The following is a 26,769-nucleotide window of genomic DNA, read 5'->3' on the forward strand; positions in this document are numbered from 1 at the left end:
TATCAGCGATCGATGAATAAACCGCTCATTCTGCAAAGCATGATGGGTTGCAGACAAACACAATCAATAGTCTGAGCCGCCGGATTAAAAGATTCCCTCAGAAAGTTCAACAAAGATGAAAACTGTGACAAATTTAATGACCTCTGATCTGATCAGCCCCTAAAGTAGTGATGAATGTATTGAAATGTATTATTAATTTCAGTCTTATTCACTTACTCATGTCTAAATCGTAAGTGGTACCCAAAATGTAATAAAACACCTCAACAACAAACAGTACAGCTCATAAGAAACATTAAAAGGCAGAAAACAATACAACACCTTGTTCTCATATTGACAATGTTCTGTAGTCAGATGCTGCACATACAACTTAAATACTGACCAATAACTGTAGGTCCCTTTGCACAAGATTTTGATAATAATTTTTTAGAGGGAGCAAAATTGCATAACCCTTCTAGAAAAAAAATATATAATATAATAATACACCCAAAAATATTTATTTATTTAGTATTTGATTTATTTATTTAGTATTATTTTCGTTTATTTAGTATTAATTGTATTTATTTATTTAGTTAGTTAGTTAGTGCTTTATTTAAATTAAATTAAATTAAATTAAATTAAATTAAATTAAATTAAATTAAATTAAATTAAATTAAATTAAATTAAATTAAATTAAATTAAATTAAATTAAATTAAATTAAATTAAATTAAAAAGTGGAATGAGCCGCCAACTTATCAAGCATATGTTTTTCCTTCCAGCTGCAACCCATCTCTGGAAAACATCCATACACACTCACACGCTAAGTACAATAATACACCAAAACGTTTTTATTTATTTAGCATTTATTGATTTATTTATTTAGAATAATTTTTCTTTATTTAGTATTAATTGTATTTATTTATTTAGTTAATTATTTAGTTAGTTAGATAGTGTTTTAATTTAATTTAATTTAATTTAATTTAATTTAATCTTTTCGACTTAGTCCCTTTATTAATCAGGGGTCGCCACAGTGGAATGAACCGCCAACTTATCAAGCCTTGGTTTTAAACTGCGGATGCCATTCCAGCTGCAACCCATCTCTGGGAAACATCCATACACACTCATACACTACGGACAATTTAGGCTACCCAATTCCCCTGTACCGCATGTCTTTGGACTGTGGGGGAAACCGGAGCACTCGAAGGAAACTCACACGAACGCATGGAGAACATGCAAACTCCACACAGAAATGCCAACTGACCCAGCAGAGGCTCGAGCCAGCGACCTTCTTGCTGTGAGGCGACAGCACTACCTACTGCGCCACCGCGTTGCCTGTATATAATTTAATTTTAGTTTATTTAGTTTATATAGGTCTTTTCTCTGACCAAACAAATATGTAAATAATCTATTTTATTTTATTTTTTTTTATTTTTTTTATTTTATTTTATTTTATTTTATTTTTTTTATTTTATTTGAGGGGACAAAATTACATAGCCCTAATAAAAATACAGCAAATTTCCATTCATATATTCATTCCATTTCCTTTGGCTTACTCCCTTATTTATCAAAGGTCGCCCCAGCGGAATAAACCACCAACTATTCCAGCATATGTTTTACATAGCGGGTGACCTTCCAGCCACAAACTAGTACTCGGAAACACCCATACACACTCATTCACTCATACACTGCGGCCAATTTAGATTATTCAATTCACCTATAGAACATGTGTTTGGACTGTGGGGGAAACTGGAGCACCCGGAGGAAACCCACGCCAACACGGGGAGAACATGCAAACTCCACACAGATATGCCAACTGACCCAGCAGAGACTCGAACCAGTGACCTTCTTGCTGTGAGGTGACAGTGTAACACCACTGAGCCACCCCACATGAGCTATATAGATGTGTATAAATCCAACAGTGTGGAGTGAGCGAGTGTGTGTGATGAGTGTGTGTCTGAGCTTCACCTTTCTGAATGAACTCGGCGTTGGGCTCAAACTTCTCCATCAGGGCGTGTGTTTGGTCGGGCTTCAGCGGCGGGTACAGGATCTCATTCAGACGAGGGTCTCGCTGCTTATTATTGATGAACTCAGTCATCTGCTCCATGCTCAGATAGTTTCTGCTCTTCGCTCCACTGCAAACACACACACACACACACACACACGCACACACACACACAATGATACACACACACACACACAATGGCTTTGAGCAAGGTGGAGTGTTTTGAAAGAAATGTCACGGTTATGATCAGTGCTAATTATTTTCTCCTTTTTAATTGCAGCTCCCTAAACTCCAGCATAATCAACAAACACAGCTTGTTAATATCTTTACAAAATGACTTGAAGGCATGATTACGTTTGCGTGCAAAATAGATTCATACATACATTAACCTTTACAAATAAATTAAAAGAAATGTGGAAAATAAAAAAAGTAAACAAATGTAAAAATAAAAAGATAGCAGACAAAGGAGAGATTAAAAACTATATTAATAAACAATAATAAAATTATAGATTAATAGTTATGTTTAAAAATAGAAAGACTTATCAAAAAAATAATAATAAAAAGGTAAATTAAAAATTGTTTAAAAAATTAAACAGATAAAATAAAAAACAGATAATAAACAATGAATAGAGCGAAAATTATGTTTGAAAATAAACAAATGTATTAATAAAAATATATGATAAAATATGAACATATTAAAAACTATATAGAAAAATAAAAATAATAAAAATGAATTGATTAAATAAAAAAAACATATAAAGTATAAAATCTGATTGATAGATAAGCAATAGATAAGTAAATAAAATCAATGCATAATTAAATAAATGTATAAACAGACAAGTAATGCATAAAATAAATGCATGAATGAAATAAATAAATTATAAATAAAAAATTGTACATATAAATGCAAATGAAATACATAAAAAAACAAATTTAAATAGATTTAGTAAAAAAAATTATAAATAATAAATAACAACAAATAAATAACAAATAATATAATTAAATGAATTATATAAATAAATTAATTAATAAAATGTAAATAAATAAATAAAATGGTAACAATTAAATAAAAACTAAAATAAATAAATAAAATGTAAATAAAAACAAAATGTAAATAAATAAATAAATACAGAAATAAATTTCAATGTAAGTAAATAGATTAAAATGTAAATAAATAAATTATATAAACAAATAAATGAATAAAATGTAAATAAATAAATAAAATGTAAATAAATAAATAAATAATAAAATAAATAAGTACAGAAATAAAAAACAATAATGTAAATAAACAAATAAAATTTAAATAAATAAATAAATACATAAACTAACTAACTTGCTAAATAAATAACATGTAAATGAATAAGTAAAAATATAAATAAATAAATAAAATGTAAATGAATAAATAAAAATGTACATAAAAAAATAAGTAAAAAAATAAACAAACATGTAATTAACTAAATAAGTAAATAAATACATAACATGTAAATGAATAAATAAAAAAAATATAAATAAATAAATAAAAATGTAAACAAATAAATAATTAATTTAATAAATAAATAAATCTAAAAAATTTTTTTAAATGTAACTACATAAACAAACAAACAAATAAATAAATAAATAATTCTCTGTAAGACTCACAGGTCAGCAAATATTTGGTTAATCTCAGATCGCGGGCAGAGGTGGCTGATGAACAGCTTGTAAACGTCAGAAGTGAAATCCTCCAAAGGGATTGAGTCGTTCTGCAGAGACCAACAAAGCAAACCAGCAAATCATAAATCGCATATTCACATAATCATTTTACCACATTTATTTAGTCTAGCAGCTAATAAACAAGTCTTTCATGTGTGTTAAAAATATTGAATCTCTCAAAAACAGAAGAGCAAATCAGCTTTCAACAATAATGCAATCACTAATAAAAAAAAAAACATCAAATGAACTAATAACTGATCAATAATAAATAAAAAAAAATAACTAATACCATTAAAAAAAAATATGAAAATATAAATAAATCAGTCAGTTAGTAAAATAAATTAAAACATAAAAAATGTATATATATATATATATATATATATATATATATATATATATATATATATATATATATATGTTAATAAATAATAATAACTTAATAATTATATAATGAATAATAAATTAAAAATAAATATTTGATAAAACTGATAAAAAATGTAAATTGATCAATATATATTAAAATAAATATATGTATGCACAAACAAACTAATAAATAAATAAACAAACTAATTATCAAACAAATAAATAAATAAAAATTATTAAATAAATAAAAAAATGTATTAAATAAATAAATAAAAATGTATATATATATATATATATATATATATATATATATATATATATATATATATATATATATATATATATATATATATATATATATATATATATTATATATAAACATATATTTATTTATATATATAAATAAATAAATAAATAAATGATTCAATGAATGAATACAATATAACTTTTCGGCTTGAAGTAAATTAGCTTTTGACAAAATGTAACCGCGTATTAATAAAATAAATGAATAAAACATTTCAATAAATAAACAAGCTAACATTGATAAAAATACTATAGATCAAAACTATAGAAACTATAAATCAATAAAACAGTTAATAATTAATCAATAACATAAAAATACACCTGAATAAAAAAATAATAATAAATAAATATTTGCTATAATGTACAATATAACAAATAAGAAAAGTAAAAAAAAATTATTAAAACAAATACAGAAACACGTGTTGAAATGTATAATATGTATAAGGTAAAATATATTATACACAATAGTGTACAATTTAACAATATTAATAATAATAATAATAATAATAATACATTCTACAGAATGTAGAATGTTTTCAGAATGCTAAAAAAATGAGATATAAATCAATGACTTAATCAATTAATAATTAATCAATAACATAAAATGAACATGAATGTGAATAAATTATAAATAAATTATAAATAATTTTTTAATAAATATAAATACAATAAATAAACTGATGAAAAATAAAAATAAATATTAGATTAATTAAAGTAATATTAAAGTAGTTTACAAAAATAGTAAATTAAAATATATTGCATATTGAATGCATGCATTTATAAATGCATAATAAAATGTGTATGCATAAATAAAAATTAAATTAAACAAAATATATAATATAAGATAATATATAAACATATTAAACATAAACATAAAATAAATAAAAAGTAATTATTAATATAATAAACAAATAATTAAAATATATAAAAATAAAATAATATAAAAATAAAATAAAATAAAATAAAATAAAATAAAATAAAATAAAATAAAATAAAATAAAATAAAATAAAATAAAATAAAATAACAAACAATCAAACCAACCAACCAATCAATTTATCCCAGACAGCCTTGGTAACGAGTCTGCAGTCTTAGACCAGTGTTTATATGTCTCCAAACAATAAATCATTAAAAATAAACGAGCCAACGCTGCTATCAACAACATGCATATGAATAAAAAAAAACTAAATATTCAAGTGGGCCTCAAAATTAATTAATTGATTCTCTCCACAGGAGCAAACAGTCGACTTGACAGCCAATCAATTGGCTTATTATGAAAAACTCCACAACAAATGATGAGGCCACAAAGCAGACATTACTCAGATTCAACTCCCGTATAAAGAGCTGAAAACACACGCACACACACACACACACACACACACACTCACTCTGAGCCCCCGGCTGATGAGCACATTCTGGAGCAAAATAAATAAATAAAAAATAAAGCAGCGAGAAAGAAGAAGAGCAGATGAGAGCATGTGAATGAATCAGAGACTACGCGCTCTTATTATTTGCACACTTTTAACCCTCTGTGGTTTTCTGATTAAATTAATCATATTAAGGTCACAATCGAACTAAAGAGAAATCAAATGAAGACATTTGAGTATGCTGATTTTAGTCGCATTATTAAAGTGCATTACAGACAAGTAAACACCTTAACGAACTATTACCCTCATGTAGGGCTTTTCTCCGTGTTTTGCGACAGGATAGTCCACACACACACACACACGGCTGTTTGACACTCTTTGCACCTACCGAGTCATGCAAACCACAGACACCTGCCTCGTGAAATGCGGCGCTTTTTTTCTTTCATTCAGCATGCGGTATGAACTTCCATTAAAACAACACTCTTCCAGCAGTTCATAGTTGCATCCAATATCTCGTTTGTCACCGGGGGCATGCCCGAATGAAAGTGAAAGTGCCAAACCGCAGTTAAAGTTGACAAATTAATAATAAAACACTCGAAATTACATGAAACTTCGGAGGACATGTGGATAGTGTGGTGACGCGATGACGTTAATCTTAGTATGTGCTATAACATGTAAAACGCGATCATGAAGAAACATTCAAAAAGCAACTCATGTCTTAATTAGATTAAAGCAAATCATTCGATTACTGATGTCCATGTAAACATAGTCACTCTCAGGCCCCGTTTACACTAATGCGTTTTAGTTTTAAAACGGCGTTTTAGATCAAAAACGATCCGTGTCCACACTAGCGTTTTACCTAGCGTCTCTGAACATATCTCCGTCCACACTACGCCACCAAAAACGTATATCACGTGACCATTCTGGGCATGCTCGGGCATTCTGGGCATGCATGTTCTAGTATAAACAGAAAGTATGTGTCTCGCTCGGCATTTGGTTATTGTTAGTCAACAAACGCCGGTTTAATATTAAACGCGATGGCAAAGAAAGCAAGAGAGGTATTTTTGTGGACAGACGACGAGGTCGAGTTGTTACTAAACGTAACAAATGAATAACTGCACAAGTGTGCCTAAAACAGACAATAGTGCAAACAACGCTCCCATTTCTGTGCCCATGTTGTTGTTTACAGTACTGTTTTCCGGTAGCGTTAAAGCCATGTGTTATAGTCATGTGATAGAGGCTTGACGAATAAGGGAAGGATACGCAATGACACAAAAGCCCCAATCAGGTAGCAAATCTCAGCAGCCCCGCCTCCGTTTTCAGATGTCTCCGTTTTCCTATATTCACACTCAAGCCTGATTTATACTTCTGTGTCAAGTGACCGGCGTAACCCACGGCGCAGGCAACGCGCGTGGCTGTGCATTTATACTTCTGCGCGCTGTCTCTGTTGGTCTATATTAACACTTCCGAAACGCTAGTGGGCAGTGAGGTGTAAATGTTTCTCTGTGTCGAGTTTCTTCGCTGCTTTTTTGCTTTTCCTGAACACTTCCGGGATGTACAAGTGGCTCAAACTCGCTCATTTTGAGGCAGGAACCGGCGGACTTGCAACAACTTTAACTATGAGGTAAACACAAAACAAAACTTTCCATCAGGAGCTCCTTCACGGGACTCCACACTTGTAAACAATCGCTCCATTGGGTTCGCGCCATTTGCGTGGCACTCGGTCCCGCCCCGACTCGTCAGCGCTACCAAGCCGACCAATCACAGAGCTTGCGCTACGCATTGTTGCGACGTGTAGTTACATTTTTTGAGAGGTGCACGTCAGTGACAGCAACGGCCACAGCGAAGGGCTATGCGTCAGCGCCGTAGCATACGCCGGCATTTGACGCAGAAGTATAAATCAGCCTTAAGACAGTGCAGCAGTGTTTCAGAATGAAAACGGCCTCTCCAGCGTTTTCAAAACGCTCCGTTTTCGGCGCTCGAGAACTCCAGGGTAGTGTTGACGGATGGTGTAACCGTAGCAAAACTTATGCGTTTTAAAACGAAATCGCATTAGTGTAAATGGGGCCTGAGTGAAAAAAAAACAAAACGTCTTTTTAGATACAATGAAGGCCGCCAAGAACTGTGAGAAATGACCTGACTAACACGATACTGGCACTGTCAAATGCACGATAAAGCAAAAATAGACAGACACAGTGTATTAAAAAAAACTTACTTTAAGGTGTTTCTTCAGATTCGATGTTGAATCTTTTGATGCTGCTAGCATGTTGTTAGCTGGCACGCAGAGATTGCTTTGGTTTCGGCGGCAATTTTGTAATATTATGGGCCAGACACGCATCGCCTGAAGTATTCCAATGGTATTAGGAAAGTAACTGTATTCTAAACACCCTGTTTAAAAATAGTAACTGTAACGGAATACAGTTACTCATGAATAGTATTCTAAATACGTACCGCCGGTACATGTATTCTGTCATAGATATATACACTAGATGTCGCCTGGCCTATTGTTGTCTATTGGACGAAATGCGTCAATAGCGCCACCATCTTGCTACAGGGTAGCGCTCCTTTGAAATGAATGCGGGACCAAGGTACAGTGGAGGACTGTGGCCATCCAAAGCCAGAGATATACACATATACACATATATCTATGATCGGGAGTTTTCCTGGATGTTAGTATGTAATTTTTTTTTCTAATTACGAAAATTATAATTTTACATCACTTTTCTACATTGATGGATCAGTGACCGCACGGGCATTCCTGACAAAAAGCTTGTGTTTTGTGTGTACAGAAATGTACTGTTCACCCTCCCTGTTAAATTTGATCTAATCATGTCCTGAAACACAGCTCCTCTCCTGCTTTCACTTCTCATACTGACGGAGGGAGCGATTCGTTTGTGAATGAATCCCCCGAACGACTCTCTCACTAACGTTAGCCGACAATAATACAAGTTTCTGGCAGCGCAGCATCTTGTTGTCATATTTCTTTTGCATTGTTTGCTGATTTTATTCAACAAAACTAGCATAAGCCGAGTGTTTAGTGTGAGTTGGAGCTGCTTTGCCTTATGGTGAATTCAGTAAGTGACTGTTATCATCAATAACGTTACCTGATTAGCACAAAAGTTCAGAACATACAAAAACAGAAAAAACTTAATATTACCTATGAAATGTTCTGCCATTGTGCTTTGATTTCTTTGTTTGCTGGTTTCTACACCTGTAGACAGCGATAAAGTCCCACATTTTCACGTAATAACACTGTCTTGACTAGTGCGGTTGAATGACATTTGTCCTGGGAGCACTGTACCAATGTGGCGGCGCTATTGACGCATGCTCAGGGTCCCTATGCGATACCTAGTATATCTATGGTATTCCGTTACTCCCCAACACTGTCTGTTTCTCTAGGAACTGCGTCACTATATGAAAGAAAAAAGTCGCAGCTTCATGTGGACTATAAGCTTTGAAAGTAAATGTTCAAGTTTAGAGTGAACTATTCCTCCAACAGGGATTTTTCCACTCAGCATTTGGATCTGCAGTAAAATGATAAGACACACACACACACACACACACACACAGGCTCCTGCTGACACAACCAATGAAAGTGTAATTCTCATTTCTGCGTCAGGCTTTGATATCTGAAAGCACACATTTTTTTGTTGCTAAAAGCCGTGCATCGGCTTCCTGTGGAAACACGCGGTGTTCCTGTGTGCCGGCGGGATCCTGCAGCGATTATCCCAAACATATGCTCACCCGGCCGGACGGCAGATTACAGCTCTCCAGCGCTGTCTCCACACGCTTCCGGTCCGTGGAGAACACGCGGGAAACACTTTGGAGAAACACAGAAAAAACATGAGCAACGCTGGAATCTGCTTTATCATGCTGAAAAATGAGGGACTTCTTACTTTTTCACTGGGATTCGACCCTCTTGATTTGTCTGCAGCTTGAGTCTCGTAAAGCTGTGAGGAACAAAACAATATTTAATAAATATTACATTGACTTGGTTGAAAATCAGACATGTTATTAATCAAAATATTTATTCTAAGCAAAAAAAATACATTGACTCAAAGAAAAAAAATATTGTTTTTTATAGACATTGGGCCCTATCATACTCTCATACAAGGCGTATTTGGCGTGATTTGTTGGTATTTTCAGATTAGCCAGCCTGATCTCATAAGGAAACGTAGGTATCTTACGTTTTGTCAGTTTAGTGGCTAATTTGTACAAACTCGTACAAGTTCAGTCATACGAAAATGTACGATTTTGAAAAGGAGGCGTGGCACCTAACCCCACCCCTAACCCCAACCATCATTGGGGGATTAGCAAATCGTACTAAAATGTACGAATTAGATCGTACGAATTCATACGAATTAGCCACTAAATCAAAAAGTTACGAATTACAGAGAGATTGTGTTGGACCAGCGCAACAGTAAGTTTTGCACCACGTTGTTTAAATAGCAAATCCATTTGCACCACTTTGTGGACTCATGGGTGTGTTGCTCTATAAAGGAAGTGTGTTAAGACGCAATGTTTGGTGTGTTGCTATTTTAAGAAACTGAAATAGACAGTGCTATTGACCAATTAAAAGCTGCTCTAAAGTCCAGCACAGAGCGCGTTAGTTATGCGCCTATACAGGTCTAAAACACATACACATTGCTTGATACACACAGGATGTACAGCAATACACAAATATATTTAAAATGAAAACTAATTAAAGGATTAAAGTGATACAAACGCATAAACGCAATTTTTTTCTGCATAAATATAAAAACCACTGCCTCCATGCCTTCTTCACCTGGGGGGGGGGCTTTTTCAGTTTATTCATGACAATGTGCATTAGTATAATGTTATTATTATTAGCAGTATTATTTATTATATGCATATTTATATTTGTTTGAATTAAAACAAGTGTAGAACAAGGACGTGTGTTTGGATCTAACTCAGTTTTTTTGACCACACTTCATTATTAATGTTCATTTATTCACTTGCTGTTAATTAGAACTGAATTTACAAACAAATCTTCAAACAAAATTAAATATGTAGGCTCATGGATGTCTTCAATGAAGTGAGTTTCCACCTTTTCCTTACTCCACCTGAGTAAAGGAGTAAAGATTAAAAGTAAAGAGAAAGTTAAGAGGCTGATTGGAGGAGGCTCGTTCTTTATCCTTGTGCTGCAGAAGCTCTGTTTAACTGTTTTCTTGCTAGTGAAGTGTTCAGTTTTTCCACTTACAAAGTCCACCATGTAAATAGCAAATGCACCGTGGTGCGATGTAACTGACTCTTAAAGGGAATGGGAGATGAGACTCTGATTGGTTAAATGCACGTTATGCTCAAAACATTCCCAGAACTCATTAAGTGATTAAGCACAACCCTGTTAGACCATGCACCAGGGCGCAGAGCATATTTTTCCATCCTTAAAATAGCAAAAGTGGATTCAGACATGCCCTTAAGGTTTTGCACCATGCGCTTTACACTTTGTGCCTAGATCATTAAAATACAGCTCTAACAGTAAAGAGAAAGTAAATAGACCAAATGGAGGAGGCTCGTTCTTTATCCTCGTGCAGATTGTTTGTTTAACTGTTGTCTCACTATTGAAGTGTTCAGTTTTTCCACTTACAAAGTCCATCATGTAAATAGCAAATGTGCCATGGCGTGATGCAACTGACTCCTAAAGGGAATGTGAGATGAGACTCTGATTGGTTTAATGCAGGTTGTGCTCAAAGCACATCATTAAGTGAATAAGCACAACCCTGTTAGACCATGCGCCGGGGCACAGAGAGTATCCTTAAAGTAGCAAAAGTGGATGCAACTCTTAATGTTTTTGCACCATGTGCTTTACACTTTGTGCCTAGATCTTTAAAATAGTGCCCAATAGATTAATTGAATTGTTATTAATATTAATTCTATTACTTTTTCTTGACTTAAAAATCAAAATCCAAGTTAAATTGTACTTTGGACTAAACTATAATGAATACATTTAATGATAGGTTGTGATTGGGGCCAGAGAGAATTTGCAGAGTTTTTCTATTTCAGCAGAGAATTTTGTAAAACAAAATCTGTGGATTTATGTGGAATCATTTTAGAGTATCATAACTAATAATTTAACATATGAAATAAAACAATACCTTTCATTCATTCATTCATTCATTTTCTTGTCGGCTTAGTCTCTTTATTAATCTGGGACACCACAGTGTAATGATCCGCCAACTTATCCAGCACGTTTTTTACGCAGCGGATGCCCTTCCAGCCGCAACCTATCTCAGGGAAACATCCACACACAATCATTCACACACACACTCACACACTACAGACAATTTTAGCCTACCCAATTCACCTGTACCGCATGTCTTTGGAATGTGGGGGAAACCGGAGCACCTGGAGGAAACCCATGCGAACGCAGTGAGAACATGCTTCTTGTTGTGAGGCGACAGCACTACCTACTGCGCCACTGCATGGTCCTACAATACCTTTTTAACTTTTATTTAATGTTTACAGTGCAAATGTAATTCGGTCCACTTTTTGGTAGCAAAGCAAGTCTCTCATATAATATCTCTACTAAAATATTACTTTACAAACTGTATTGTAAATGAATCATATGAACATTTTAACATTACTATTAATATATCACAATAATATTAGTGAAAATAATAATAAAAAAACTGAATAAATATCCATTTACACATATTTATACAAGTAAATAAGTAAATAGACTAGAGACAGACTCAAAGACGGGCTAAAAATCAGCAGATTGTTATGATATTGATAGTTAGGATATTGCTAGTTATTTTATTTTCAGTTGTGAGGTAAACTATCTGCTGGTGCTTTCAGTATGACCATACATGTCTCGTAAACACATAAACGGTGCCTTTTCCATGTGGTCAAATGCAATTAAACTAAATCTTTACTACTTCGAGAGCAAATTAGGCTTTTAAGTTTACCTTGGTGGTTAATTTTTTGCTTTAATGCAAATGGAACCTTATTTATCAGGGGTCGCCGCAGCGGAATGAACCACCGACTATTAGATGTTTCAAACATTAAGTGCAGGATTATTATGAGTAATTTAGATAATTCATTCATTCATTTTCTTTTCGGCTTAGTTACTTTATTAATCTGGGGTCACCACAGCGGAATGAACTGCCAACTTATCCAGCATATTTTTGACACAGCGGATGCCTATCCAGCTGCAACCCACCACTGGGAAACACCCATTCACACTCATAAACTACAACCAATTTTGTTTACCCAATTCCCCTATAGCGCATCTGTTTGGACTGTGGGGGGAAACCGGAGCATCCAGAGGAAACCCACGGCAACAAAGGGAGAACATGCAAACTCCACACAGAAATGCCCACTGACCCAGCCAGGGCTCGAACCTGTGACATTCCTGCTCTGAAGTGACAGTGCCACAGAGCCATTGTGCCGCTCTATACATCTATATAAACTATTAATATAACAAATACAAAAAAAAAAGGAATATATATATATATCATTTGGCTATGAATGCCATACTGTATTACTCTTGCTCCAGCCATGTGCAGATGTTGATGTACTCACGCTTTCTCCAGACAGGACTCTCTGCACATGTTCTGAGCCAGCAGGTTTGAGGCCAGACTAAACAGCTCATCTGCCCACTCCTTTATCAAGCACAAAACATTAAAAGCAATTCGGGTCAAGTATCTTGACTAACATTCATGCAGCACAAATATCTCACTGACAGAAATATACATGCACTACTTACACAAAGTGCCTCATTATGCTGTGGTTTATTCCATATTATTATTATTCATGTTTTGAAGGTCTGCACTCGCTGTAAAAATGCTGGGTTCCATACAATTCCCTCATGTGGTCCCAACACATCTACCTTAATTGTTTTTACAAATTTGTGAAATTTTATTGAACATAAAAAAAATAAGCCATCCTCACAAAATACTCAAGAATTGTGTTGATTCAACTTATTTTAAATAAAAAGTTTGAACAAGCAGGGAAAAAATCGACAGATGTTTTAAACAAAAAGTGCAGGATTATTATGTGTAATTTAGATAATAATTTATTTATTCATGCTTTTTCTTTTTGGCTTGGTCCCTTTATTAATCTGGGGTTGCCACAGCGGAATGAACCGCCAACTTATCCAGCACATGTTTTACACAGCAGATGCCCTTCCAGCCACAACCCATCACTGTGAAACACCTACACACACTCATATTCACACACACTCATATTCACACACACACACACACACACACACACACACACACACACACACACACACACACACACTATGGACAATTTAGCTTACCCAATTCACCTGTACCACGTTTTTTAACTTGGGGGAAAACCGGAGCACCCGGAAGAAACCCACACCAACATGGAGAGAACATGCAAACTCTACACAGAAATGCCAACTAAACCAGCTGAGGTTAGACCAGTGACCTTCTTGCTGTGAGGCAACAGTGTTAACCACTGAGCCACCATGTTGCCAATACAGTTGCCTCAAAGACATTTTAATTATTAATATTAAAAAAAAAAACTTTTAGTTATTCATTATTTCCAGTTTTTCAGCTCTTTTTAAAACATAATAGTTTTAATAACTGATTTCTAATAACTGATTTTTTTTGTCTTTGGCATGATGACAGCACATAATATTTGACTAGATAATATTGTACTGTATTCAGCTTAAAGTGTAATTTAAAGTCATAATTAGGTTAAATAGGCCAGTCACTGGACAACAGTGTTTTTTTTTCTGTAGAAAATCGAAAACATGTATTTACATTAAAAAACAAATTATTATTTTTTTTCTCTTTTAAATATTTCCCAAATGATGTTTATCAGAGCAATTAAATTTTCACAGTAAGTCTGATAATATTATTTCTTCTGGATATTTTTCTTTGTTTTATTTTGGCTAGAATAAAGCCGTTTTTTTTAATTTTTAAGTACCAATTTAAGGTCAAAATTATTAGCCTCTTAAGCTATATTTTTTTTTTCTATAGTCTGCAGAACAAATTATCATTATACAATAACTTGCCTAATTACCCTAACCTGCCTATTTAACCTAAATAATCAAGTTAAGCCTTTAAATTCCACTTTCAGCTGTATAGAAGTGTCTTGAAAAATATCTAATCAAATATTATTTACTGTCATCATGGCAAATATAAAATAAATCAGTTTTTAGAAATGAGGTAATGAAACTATTATGTTTAGAAATTTAGTAAATCTCTCCATTAAACATAAATTGGGGAAAAAATAAACAGGGGGGCTAATAATTCTGACTTCAACTCTATCTTGAAATGCTTGTCATAACATATTAAGCAGTATTATTATTAATTATTTTATAGTGATGTGTATAATCACTGAATTGTTTGATTTGTGCAGACTTGTAAATACGCTTGTTACATTTTTTTATTATGCATGGTTTGGACTGATTGATTTTGGAATGATTTTAAATGGTGATTAGATTCTAGGGTGCTATCTATCTATCCATCCATCCATCCATCCATCCATATATATATATATATATATATATATATATATATATATATATATATATATATATATATATATATATATATATATATATATATATATATATATATATAAATAATATTTATTAAGGATTTATTTCATTCCATCCAACCTAGGGAAATATCTAAAAAAGATATTTACATAAATCTCAGACTGAGCCAACTGACCAATCAGAGCAGAGTAGACTCTGCAAAAGGTGGGGTTTAAAGAGCAGATCCTAGAACACAGTGAGAAAAGAGCTGATGCTGTGAACTAGTGTTTCTTGAAATTGAATACAGTGGGGGAAACAAGTGTTGAACCTGTCACCATTTTCTTGGAAAACATATTTTTAAAGGTGCTGTTGACCGGAAATTTTCACCAGAGGCTGGTAACAAGCAAAACAAATCCATACATGCAAAAAAAAACTAACAAAAAAACTAATTAGACAACGAATTAGGTTATGTGTCATACACATGAAGAACAGGATCTGTAGAAAGGCAGTGAAAGACCTAAAATCTCTCAGTAGTTCTTCAGCAAGCCTCTGCCCTTCCTCGGTGTAAATGAATATCAGCTGCTTCAGTCCAACATCTACATTAGCAGGAGGATGAAGATGAAACCAGGGTGGACATTTCAACAAGACAATGATCCAAAACACAGCCAAGCAAACTCTCAGATACTTTCAGAGAAAGAAAACCAAGCTGTAGAATGGCCCAACCAATCACCTGACCTGAATCCAATATAAAAAATACAAAATAAAGCTCAGATTTTATAGACGAGACCCACAGAACCATCAAGATTTTTACACTCCCTTGAAATATGTGAGAAACTAACACCTGAGCAATGCACATGTCTTCATTCTCTATATGAGAGGCGTCTTTACCACCAAAAAAAAAAGCTTTTACCTAAAGATTTAAATGCATTTCAGTAGTTCAGCACTTTCTCCTTCTGGTATTTCATTGTTATTACACAGAACTCTTTTTCCAGATTTTTTTGTTTTGTTTTGTTTTGTTTTGTTATGTTTTAATGTTTGTATTGTTTTCTATTTTTACCTTAATCAGGTTCAACTGCAAGTCAACAGCTCCTTTAGAAATTTTATTCCCAGGTGTTCAATACTTATTTCCCACGCTGTATATGTGATAAGTGAATGCATTACAGGAGACTTTAAAGCAACACAAGGAACATTTAAAATAGCATAATGAGGCACTTTATTAAAATATAAACTGATAAATGCTGATGAAAACATTACCTTGGCGACGTCTTCTTGGAAGGCCATGAAGTTCAGGTACTGGATGTTGACCATGTCGGGTCCAGTCACCACCGTCAGCATCCGGTTCTCTATCCGTCCCACCAGATTCCCCACATCCAGGAGCTCCCGGAGCTTTGCTTCCTGAGGGAAGACAATAATGAATCCTCGCTGCCATCAAACATCCTGAAAATAAGCCTCTAAGCCTCTTTACGGATGCTTAGCTGCTGTGATCTCGCCCACAACCAAAATCTCCCAGGAGCAATTTTATCAGTATGTTAAAACCTGGCTGAGCGCCCGCTGATCATGAAGAAAAACACACATTTACAGTCAGCATGAAGTCAACAGGCAAAATGGGTGTTCTTGCAATCTTGAATCAAAAAGTTTTTCCAGGGACTTTTTTGATTGGTGTTTACAGATATGAGGGCGGGATCAACCTGTCAATCACGTGGCATTGACCCAAGCCAGGCTCATTGGAGATACTGTCACGTTAGCGAGATCAAACGGGAACAAAAGGTGCGGATCCAAGTGCAGATTTATTTACAGTGTCCAAAGTGCAAAGTACAAATAAACAACAAAACAAGAAACATAAATCAGAGAGAAGGCTCAGGAATCACAACTCGAAATACGAGACTTACTGGAATCACGGAGACAAGAAAGACAAACGACGCAGTAACGATATTGTATAAATAGTCCAGGAAATCAACGGTAAACAGACACAGCTGTGATAGCAGGTCAGTGTACGTGGACCGGGTGTATGCGCGTGGTATGTATGGACTTGTAGTTTTTGGGCGCTGTAGTTCACTCCCAGTGTCCGTTGAACTACAGCGCCCTCAGGTGGTCACTGACAGTCATGACAGATACAGTATAGCTGCGTCCCAAATGGCACACTATACACTACGCACTCATGCACTATGTACTTATGCACTTACACACTCAACAGGATAGTATATGTATGTAGTGTCGTCCCAAATGGAGCACTAATGTTTTTTTACTAAGCAGAAATTCAAACCGTTTCTCTGATGACGTTTGACGGTTGCCAAATCAGTGAAATAAAGGATCGAATTATCAAATAATACCTGCCGCGAGTATAACCGCATTCACCATCAGGAGGCGCTATAATCCCCCAATCATTGTGTATAAAGCATCCGTTTTGCGAGAAGTGCTTCTCATATGATATGTAACCGCATTAACCATCAGGAGGCGCTATAATCCCCCAATCATTGTGTATAAAGCATCCGTTTTGTGAGGAGTGCTTCTCATATGATATGTTAACGACCCCTACAGCTTTACTGTAGACATTTATTCGACATATACATGACATAAACTTTATGTCATACACCATAACCACCAAAAGGGTACCCTTGGTGGTGGAAACGCAAGCCTGATAAAGGTGACCCGTACCGACCCGAACCGTACCATACTGTACCAGTCAGTGGAAACGAGCCATAGGATTTATTGATGCCAACAGTCGCCTAGATTTTGGGTTAGCTTATACCAGGGGTGTCCAAATTCTGTCCTGAAGGGCCGGTGTCCTGCATAGTTTAGCTCCAACTTCCTCCAACACACCTGCCTGGAAGTCTAGGTTGCGTCCGAAACCGCTCACTACTCACTGCATTTGAATTTAAACGTACTATTCAGCCGTTAAAAAAGTTTGTTCCATACAGTATGAATGTGAAAAGTATGAATAGAATTCGGACGTACTACATCCGCCATTTTGTCATGATCATGCAACCTACCTGCGTCAATTGTGTCGATTCACTCTCATTCATGAATTCGCTCAAAGGGCATCATGGGATAGCGCAGCATGCATGGGATGCGTACTCCAGTATCTCACCAGAAGTAGTAAGTCATCCAGGTACTTCTCGCATACGGATTTTCCAATTCTATGAATTCAGACATACTACTCGACTCACATACTGATTTTAATGTACTATATAGTATGGAAGTATGCGGTTTCGGACGCAGCCCTAGTATACCTAGAAAGAGCTTGATTAGCTGGTTCAGGTGTGCTTAATTGGGGTTGGAACTAAAATATGCTGGACACCGGCCCTCCAGGACCAAGTTTGGACACTACTGGCTTATACGGTGGCTCTGAATTGTAAAAAAAAAAAAAAAAAAACTCACAAAATGCATTATACGGATGTGAAAGGCAGAAAAATATCTAATCAAATCAAACCTATTTCTGATCCACATTTTTAATGCTGCATGAATGTTTCAGAGGCAGTGCATGTGTAAATGGGATTGAGTAGTGTTGTTTAATCAGACTAAATATGTTTAGGCTTTTGTTATAATACAGTATAATAAAACACACAACATATTAAAGCCTCGCTGCTGTTTCCTTGATTTCTAGAAAACAAAACTGGAAATTGAGGTCATTTAGCATGAACACACACTCCATCTCACTAGCTAATAAAGATGATTTCTCTGGAGTTTACTAAACATTTGGGATAATGTAAGTGCATAAAATAAAATAAAATAAAAATGGAAAAAAAATACAAGTACTACATGCTACACTGCAAAAATGCTTTTTTAATTTAGATTTTTAGTCTTATTTCTAGTCCAAGTATTTAAAAATTCTTAACTCTTGAAGCATTTTCTAGACAAGTCAAAAATGTTGTCTTTTTTTCAGAATTAATAAGTTAAAATCATGTAAGTTTATTCTTAACCCTTCTATTATCCTTGGGGTCAATTTGACCCCATTCAATGTTAAATGTATGTCCATATTTTTTGTTTGTTTTTTTTTTTTTGTTTTTTTGTTTGGTTCAAATTTAATGACTTTTCCTAATTTAATAGGGAACACTTGGTAAACAAAAAATTACCATGATATTATTTTTTTAATGTCCTGTACACATTTTGTAACATCAGTGTTCTTTTAGCTGTATAAAACACAAGAAATAAAATAAAACACATTTATTTTGGGTGATATTTAGATCACTATAACATGCTATGATTTTATAATATGAACTAAAATTGTATATGTTAATTATAATTAAAATAATAATAATAAAAACAACTAACACAACCATACATGCATGCATTGCGAGAACCACTGACATGGGGGTAGGGGGAATCCAAATCCTCACCAGAACTTTGATATTTCCCTTGCCATGGAGGAGGGAAAAACGTAATTCTTGCATGAACTTTGATATTTCTCATGTTTTTTTTTTTTTTGTTTGTTTGTTTGTTTGTTTGTTTTTTTTTGGGGGGGGGGGGGTGTAAACTATTTCTCTTTGTGGTCTTCGGGCTCTTTAAGCTCTCTCAATTTAAACCTCTCTCAATTTAAAATAGACTCTAAGTAAAGGTTTATTGTCAGAGATTTTGTCACAGGTTTTTGACACTGAAAGTGACATAGAGAAGAATGTGTCTGAGACAGGATAGTCTTGAGGAGGACCCTGATTATGAGGCATTCTCCACAGATGAGAATGAGACTGCTAGTGTTGATCCTTCCGTTGTGTCTCAACCACCAGCAGACACATTACCTTCCAAAAAATGGCAAATGATTATGGCCCCATTCCACACTTGAATGACAGGGTAGACTTAGGGCTGCTAATTTCATCAAAAATGTTCCAGGGCCCACAATATATGCTGTCAGTCATGTTCAAGACATAAAATCAGCATTATTGTTTATTTCAAAGTGTTGTTAAGTACTCCACAAAGACATCATTACCTGACACTAACTTTTGGCAAAAAAAAATAAAAAATCATATTCTGGAGGTTTTAAATAGATGAGTAAAAAGTGTTAGCAGATTTTATTGTAATGTAACCCCGCCGGTCCAACCCCACCCTACCCACTTTGAGCTGGGATCAAACCGGCGACCTTCTGCATTAGAGTCTATTTGCTCTAACAAGGAGGCTAAAGACCATGGCCTCTAGTGTCTGTTGCTAGAGCACCTTTAGAAGTCAGAAGAGTAAGGTTTTACCCACACAGCACTTACTAGCTGGCCCACCCCCCTAAACCTCACTTCCATCCGGGTCACGACAGGCTCCCTTCTTCCATGTGTAACCTCGCCGGTTCTTCTCCACCCAACCCGCTCCAAGCTGGTATCAAACCGGCAACCTTCCGCATGGGAGTCGGTTGCTCTAACAAGGAGGCTAAAGACAATGACCTCTTGTGTCTGTCACTAGAGCACCTTTAGAGGTCAGAGGAGTGAGGTTTTACCCACACAGCACTTACTAGCTGGCCTCCGTTACAGTAACAGGAGTGTTAAAACAATAAAAATAATGCCAATTATAATCTGCAAATGGGGTATGCAAAATAATCGTATAACAAAACAAAAAAAAATGTTTGTTTTGCTTACCCCAATTGCAGACTATTAAGCTTGTTTTATGCAAAATTACACTTAATTTTAACACATTATTTCTAAAAACTAGACATTATTTTTGTTTGTCTATAAAAATGTTCTAGATTTAAGATTTTTTATTTAAACCAGACAAAAACTCTGTAAGAAAAGCATGTTTTTGCAGAGTGTACCTTTAAACAGACATGAAACAAACATGCCATCTCCCTCATATAAACCCGGAGCATAAAAATAAACCCTTGCTGGTTGAATTGCGCAGCTCTGAGTGGGTGTTTGTTGGCCAGAGCGAGCTGCAATGTGGAGCAGATTTACAGCCAAAAGAGCCTGTAGTGACGCTGCCTGAAGGGCTGCTCAGGGATGAGCTTCTCAAACAACAACGTAACTCGCAGCTGAACTATCATAGTATGATGCATTGTTTGAGGAATGAACGATGTAGTGATGAGTGTTTCCTAAACTACAGTTGCTTTGTTGCAGATTCATCGACTACTTTAGTTCTAACATAAAACCTCCGTAATGACGCTCTAAACAAGATGGAGTAACAGCTTCTTTCGAGAAAATCTGCATCAAATGATGATATTGGGTCCTATCATACACCCGGCGCAGTGTGGCGCAAGGCGTGGCGCAGTAGTCTTTTGGTAGTTTCAGCTTGGCGCAAGAGTCGTTTTGAGGCGTTGCGCTACGCTGTTTAAATAGCAAATGCATTAGCGCTCGTTTTTGGGCCCATAGACGTTCTGGTCTAAAAAGGAAGGCGTTCTGAGGCGGACCGCTGGCGCGTTGCTATTTTAAGAATCTATAATAGATTTTTCATTAGATCAAAACAAACCCGGTCTAAACTCCAGCGCAGAGTTGCGCCTCGCTTACACACTGCTTAATACAAACAAGAGAGCAATAGGCAAATATCTTTACATATGAACAAATGTAAATATTAAGGATATATATAGGATATAATAAGAATAGATATAGAATATAAATATAAAGGATTAAAATATTACAAAACATATTATTTTCTAGCCTACATAAATATGAAAAATCACTGCTTTTATGTCTTCTCCATCTCGGGAGGCTTTTTCAGTTCATTCATAACAATTTGCTTTTGTATAATGTTATTATTATTAGCAGTATTATTTATTATATCCATATGTATATTTGTTTTATTAAAAACAAGCTTAGATTTGCCCACATGTCAGGTATTGGACCATATGGGGCACAGCATGTGTTTTAGGATATAACTCAGGTTTTTGACCACATTTTGCTATTATTCATTTTTTCATTTGCTGGAAATTAGAACTGAATTTAGAAATAGTTTTGAAACGAATATTTGCGCTTAACAAACAAAAGTATTTATTTATAGACTAATTGATGTCTGTGCTTAAAGGTTTCCCTATCCAAGAACGAAAGTGAAAGTAGATCCATTATCTCTCATTCTCACGCAGTAGAAGCTCTGTTTAACAGTTTTCTGTTAAAAAACTGTCAACTGTTAACTGTTTGCTTTTGAAATGCTCATTTTTTCCACTTAGACTTACTTTACGTCCTGTAAATAGCGAATGCGCTCTTGGCGCGACACAGCTGGGTCTTAAAGGGAATGGGAGATAAGATTCTAATTGGTTTGTTCTCAAAACACACCTATAACTCATTAAGAAAATAAACTCAACCCTTTTAGAACATGCGCCGCGGCGCAAGGCAGATTTTCCGTCCTTAAATTAGCAAAAATGCGTTCTGACACGCCCTGAAAGTGTTTGCGCCCTGCGTTTTGCGCTCTGCGCATGGACCGTCAAAATAGAGCCCATTGTGTTACACATACATACATGCAGGGCCAGCGCGTCCATAGAGGCGACCTAGGCGGCCGCCTAGGGTGGCAGTATAGAGAGGGCGGCATCAGCGACATTGAGGACACCCGCGTCCTCAGTTATGTCCGCGACACCTCCCTCACCACTCGCGTCCTCAGATATATTCCCGCATAGACGACAGAATAGAGAGGGCGGCGTCAGCGACACCTCCATCAGTTATATCTGCGCATATGGCGGCAGAATTGAGGTCCGCGACACCCGCGCGTCCTCAGTTATATCCGTGCATAGTGCGCTGGAAAAGAGGTCCGCGAAACCTCACTTCATTTTCATAACCGGTCACTTTCGTTTTCACATTGGGGTTGAGGGCGGCATGATCGTCCTCTGCCTAGAACGGCAGTTCAGCTTGCTCCGGCCCTGCATACATGCACATCTTTATATATCCAATATTAGTTTTGGTTAAAGCATGTATTTGTTGTATATATTATTGTAAATGTTCACTGCTCAAATGGTCACCACAGTCACCAGATCTCCAATAAAGCACCCTTGGGATGTGGTGGAATGGGAGATTTGCATCGTGGATATTGGTTAATTCTCATCAACTTCTGACCACAGCCATATGTGATCTATTGTTTATTAACCATGTAGATTCATGATAACAGCATTCTGAGCCTACCAGTAGGCGCAGAAGGCCCCTACTGGCCCATATCTATCAGCTGATAACCACTGATAATGCCCATTCAATCGTGTGATAACATTCGAATCGGCTGTTCACAGATTATTTTGCTTGTTTTAAGTAAAATCTCACTTAACTTTGACTCATTGTTTCTGAAAAAACAAGACAATACGTGATACGGATACGTGACTAGATGTTTGAGACTCCTCCAGATCAAAGGAACAAATGAAAAAAGACAAGCGATGCTTTTCCATCAAGAACAATTTAATGTTTTATCAATTTCTACTCACAAAAACCACAACAGCAGCAGCAAACCCCAGAGGAAATGCAGACTATTGAAGAGTCTGAATCCATCAGCGCTCAGAGGCCTTGGGTAATTTCAGAGACGCTTCAATGAGGAATATTAGAGCTTGAATTGTCTTCTCGTTACTCGAGGGGGAAAATGATTGATTGATGCCACCGACGTCTCCAGAGTTCACATGCATCACTAAACGATGCTCATAAATATTTTATACAGTGGCATTCAATCCAAGCCATGTGCAAACAGTGATTCGACAAAAATACTGATTTTCAGTACTTATTTTTAGAGCTAAACTGTTGTGAAGATGATAACAACAACAACAACAACAACGATAATAATAATAATAAAAATAATAATAATAATAATAATAATAATAATAATAATAATAACAAAAACAACAACAACAATAATAATAATAATAATAATAATAACAAAAACAACAACAACAATAATAATAATAATAATAATAACAATAATAACAATAATAATAATAATAATAATAATAATAATAACAAAAATATTAATAATAATAATAATAACAATAATATTAATAATAATAATAATAATAATAACAACAATAACAACAACAACAACAATAATAATATTAATAATAATAATATTATTAATAATGATAATGGATGACGCAATGGCGCATTAGGTAGTGCTGTCGCCTCACAACAAGAAGGTTAGAAGGTTGCTGGGTCGCTGGTTCGAACCTAGGCTCGGTTGGTGTTTCTGTGTGAAGTTTGCTTTTTCTCCCTGTGTTTGCGTGGGTTTCCTCCGGGTGCTCCGGTTTCCCCCCCAGTCCAAAGACATGCGGTACAGGTGAATTAAGTAGGCAAAAATGTTCGTAGTGTACGAGTGTGGATGTTTCCCAGAGATGGGAAGAGCATCCACTGCGTAAAAAGCAGTATTTATCCATTTATTATTGTTATTAATTGTATTTTACAGAAATACAATAATTTGCAATCACTTTAACTTACATTATGTGACATTTCATTTTTGTATATCTGACATAAAATTTTAAATGCAATAAAAACAGACAAAAAAATACTAGAGCTAAAATGTTCTGATACTACTACTACTACTACTGCTACTACTACTACTAATAATAATTATTATTATCATCATCATCATCATCATCATCATCATCATTATTATTATTATTATTGTTAAATAGATAATGATAATTTATTATTATTATCTTAATTAAATATATATAACTTAATTAAAAGTTATCGTAATTAAAAATAATTAAAATGATTTTTAAAATAATTATTTTTATTAATAATAATAATAATAATAATAATAATAATAATAATAATAATAATTATTATTATTATTATTATTATTATTTTACTTATTTCTAGCTCTAAACAATTCTGCTGCTGCTTGTATTCATAGCCAAAAAATAAAAAATATAATAAATAATTTATTTTTAATTCAATTTAAAAGAGATTTACATTTTACTCCATGACATTTAAAAATCTTTGATAAATTCAGGAAGACAAAGCTTTTTTTTTTTCTTTTTTTTTTTAAACATGCCATGCATAATGATTCATTTGCATGAATTAATAAAGCTTAGAAATTAATAGAAAGTTTGTTTTTAACTTTAGCATGTCCTTCAGGCAGTTTAGACCAGCAGAATCTGCATTCATAAATTATGCAAATCCTGGTGTTTTAAACAGGAGCTTCAAATATCACGATTCAGCTAAACTGCAGCTCTGGGGGAAAAACACCAGTGAAAGATTAAAACATTATTAAACACAGTACATATTTCTGTAAACAGATTCTAATACTGAATATTTATAATTAATGCTGTTTGACCATTCACAAAACACAGGGGCAAATAATATCAGCTCTGTGATTGGTCAGTACACCTGTCAATCAAAATGCTTGGTCAATTGCTTATAGATTTAAACATTTCAATCTAGGCTTGGGTCGATAGGCGAAGCCATCATTCATCGCCGATGGCCAATACACATGATGATGCTGAGCCGGCATCGCGATCCTCTTTAGCAACCCGTTTGCAAAAGATACACACTCAGGCCCCGTTTACACTAATACATCTTGAATGAAAACGATCCACACCCACACTGCCGCTTCACCTAGCATTTCTGAAAAGAACTCTATCCACACTACACCCCTAAAAATGCACATCACATGACCACACACACACACAAACACTGGCATGTGCTGCAGCAGCATGTGCACACATCTAATCTCCAGCAGTCAGCAGGTGCTTTGAGCACAAAACCCCAGAGAGCAGTGCATGTCGGACAGTTTATCAAGGATGTACCGCTGGATGGCGTCTCGCTATAGTTGTAAAACGTTATATTTAATTAATCTTGTCTCTATTTAACGACTCTTCTGTCTTTTGAATCTATCAGGTAACGTGTCACAGCGGCAGTACACTGCTTCAGTCTTTCACTTTCACGCTTCGTCATTTTAGCAACCCAGGCTCATTCTGAAAACGTAGTCCAGCGGACGTTTCTGGAGACCGCGAAATACGTCCCGGGAGGTACGTATGGCAGCATTTCATTTTATTAAGCGAACGCTACGGGGCGGTGTGACGCCGTTTCCTTTCGTGCTTGCCGGCTGACCGCTTAGCTCCGTGAGGAGGGCTTTCCCGCCGCAATCAGTTTGTTCGGTCAGCTCATCGTGTGCGTCGGCCGACTTCAGATGCAGAGAGGAGGAGTTGACAAAGGCATCCGGGTTCGAGTCCAGGGAAGTGCGGTTCTAGAAATCAGGTAAGACAAAAACAGAATCCAAAAAATAAAGCGAACGAGTTCATAACATAATGAGAAAGTGGTGAAATCCGACAAAGTGGTAATAATTAAAAAACTGACGAGGGCTTTTCTTTTTCTTGACGGCTTTTCTAAATTGTTGCTCGGGTTTAGGGAAGTGAGCGGGCGGGTCAATCGTTAAAACTGGTTGGGTTCAGGGAAGGAAGAGGGTGGGTTAGCCGATTGGCCGGTCGCGCAGTCAATCATTCGGTCAGTCAGACAGCGGCCTCTGGTGGGTTGATGCGAGAATAGCACATACAGCGGCCTCTCACGGATTTGCGAAAACAAAAACTTCACTAATACGTACCTCCTGGGACTTATTTCGTGGTCTCCAGAAACATCCGCTGGACTACGTTTTCAGAATGAGCCTGGGTTGCATTTTAGTGAAAACCTCAGATACTGTTGGCTGGATGCTTTTGCTTGTAACAGCATCCAACCAAGTTTGTCGACGCCATTATAATTAGATCACTCTGCCTACTCATGCCAGAGT

At 35.3% G+C, this 26,769-nt stretch overlaps 1 protein-coding gene across 2 annotated transcripts in view; it reads right to left on the reverse strand.

Moving 5' to 3' along the window:
• Positions 1-26,769, reverse strand: part of plcb1 (phospholipase C beta 1) — a 174,358-nt gene that overhangs the window by 80,673 nt on the left and 66,916 nt on the right. For both annotated transcript variants that reach the window (XR_012393186.1, XM_073928037.1), the window contains exons 4-9: positions 16,435-16,575; positions 13,245-13,324; positions 9,596-9,649; positions 9,444-9,519; positions 3,618-3,718; positions 1,943-2,109 (exon numbers count right to left, since the gene is read on the reverse strand). Coding sequence is in view for 1 of the 2 variants with exons in the window: in XM_073928037.1 (XP_073784138.1) it covers positions 1,943-2,109; positions 3,618-3,718; positions 9,444-9,519; positions 9,596-9,649; positions 13,245-13,324; positions 16,435-16,575 (619 nt within the window). In the remaining variant the exon portion in view is untranslated. The remainder of the gene's footprint in view (positions 1-1,942; positions 2,110-3,617; positions 3,719-9,443; positions 9,520-9,595; positions 9,650-13,244; positions 13,325-16,434; positions 16,576-26,769) is intronic.

Source organism: Danio rerio, chromosome 17 (genome assembly GCF_049306965.1).
Source record: "Danio rerio strain Tuebingen ecotype United States chromosome 17, GRCz12tu, whole genome shotgun sequence".
Lineage (NCBI taxonomy): Eukaryota > Metazoa > Chordata > Actinopteri > Cypriniformes > Danionidae > Danio > Danio rerio.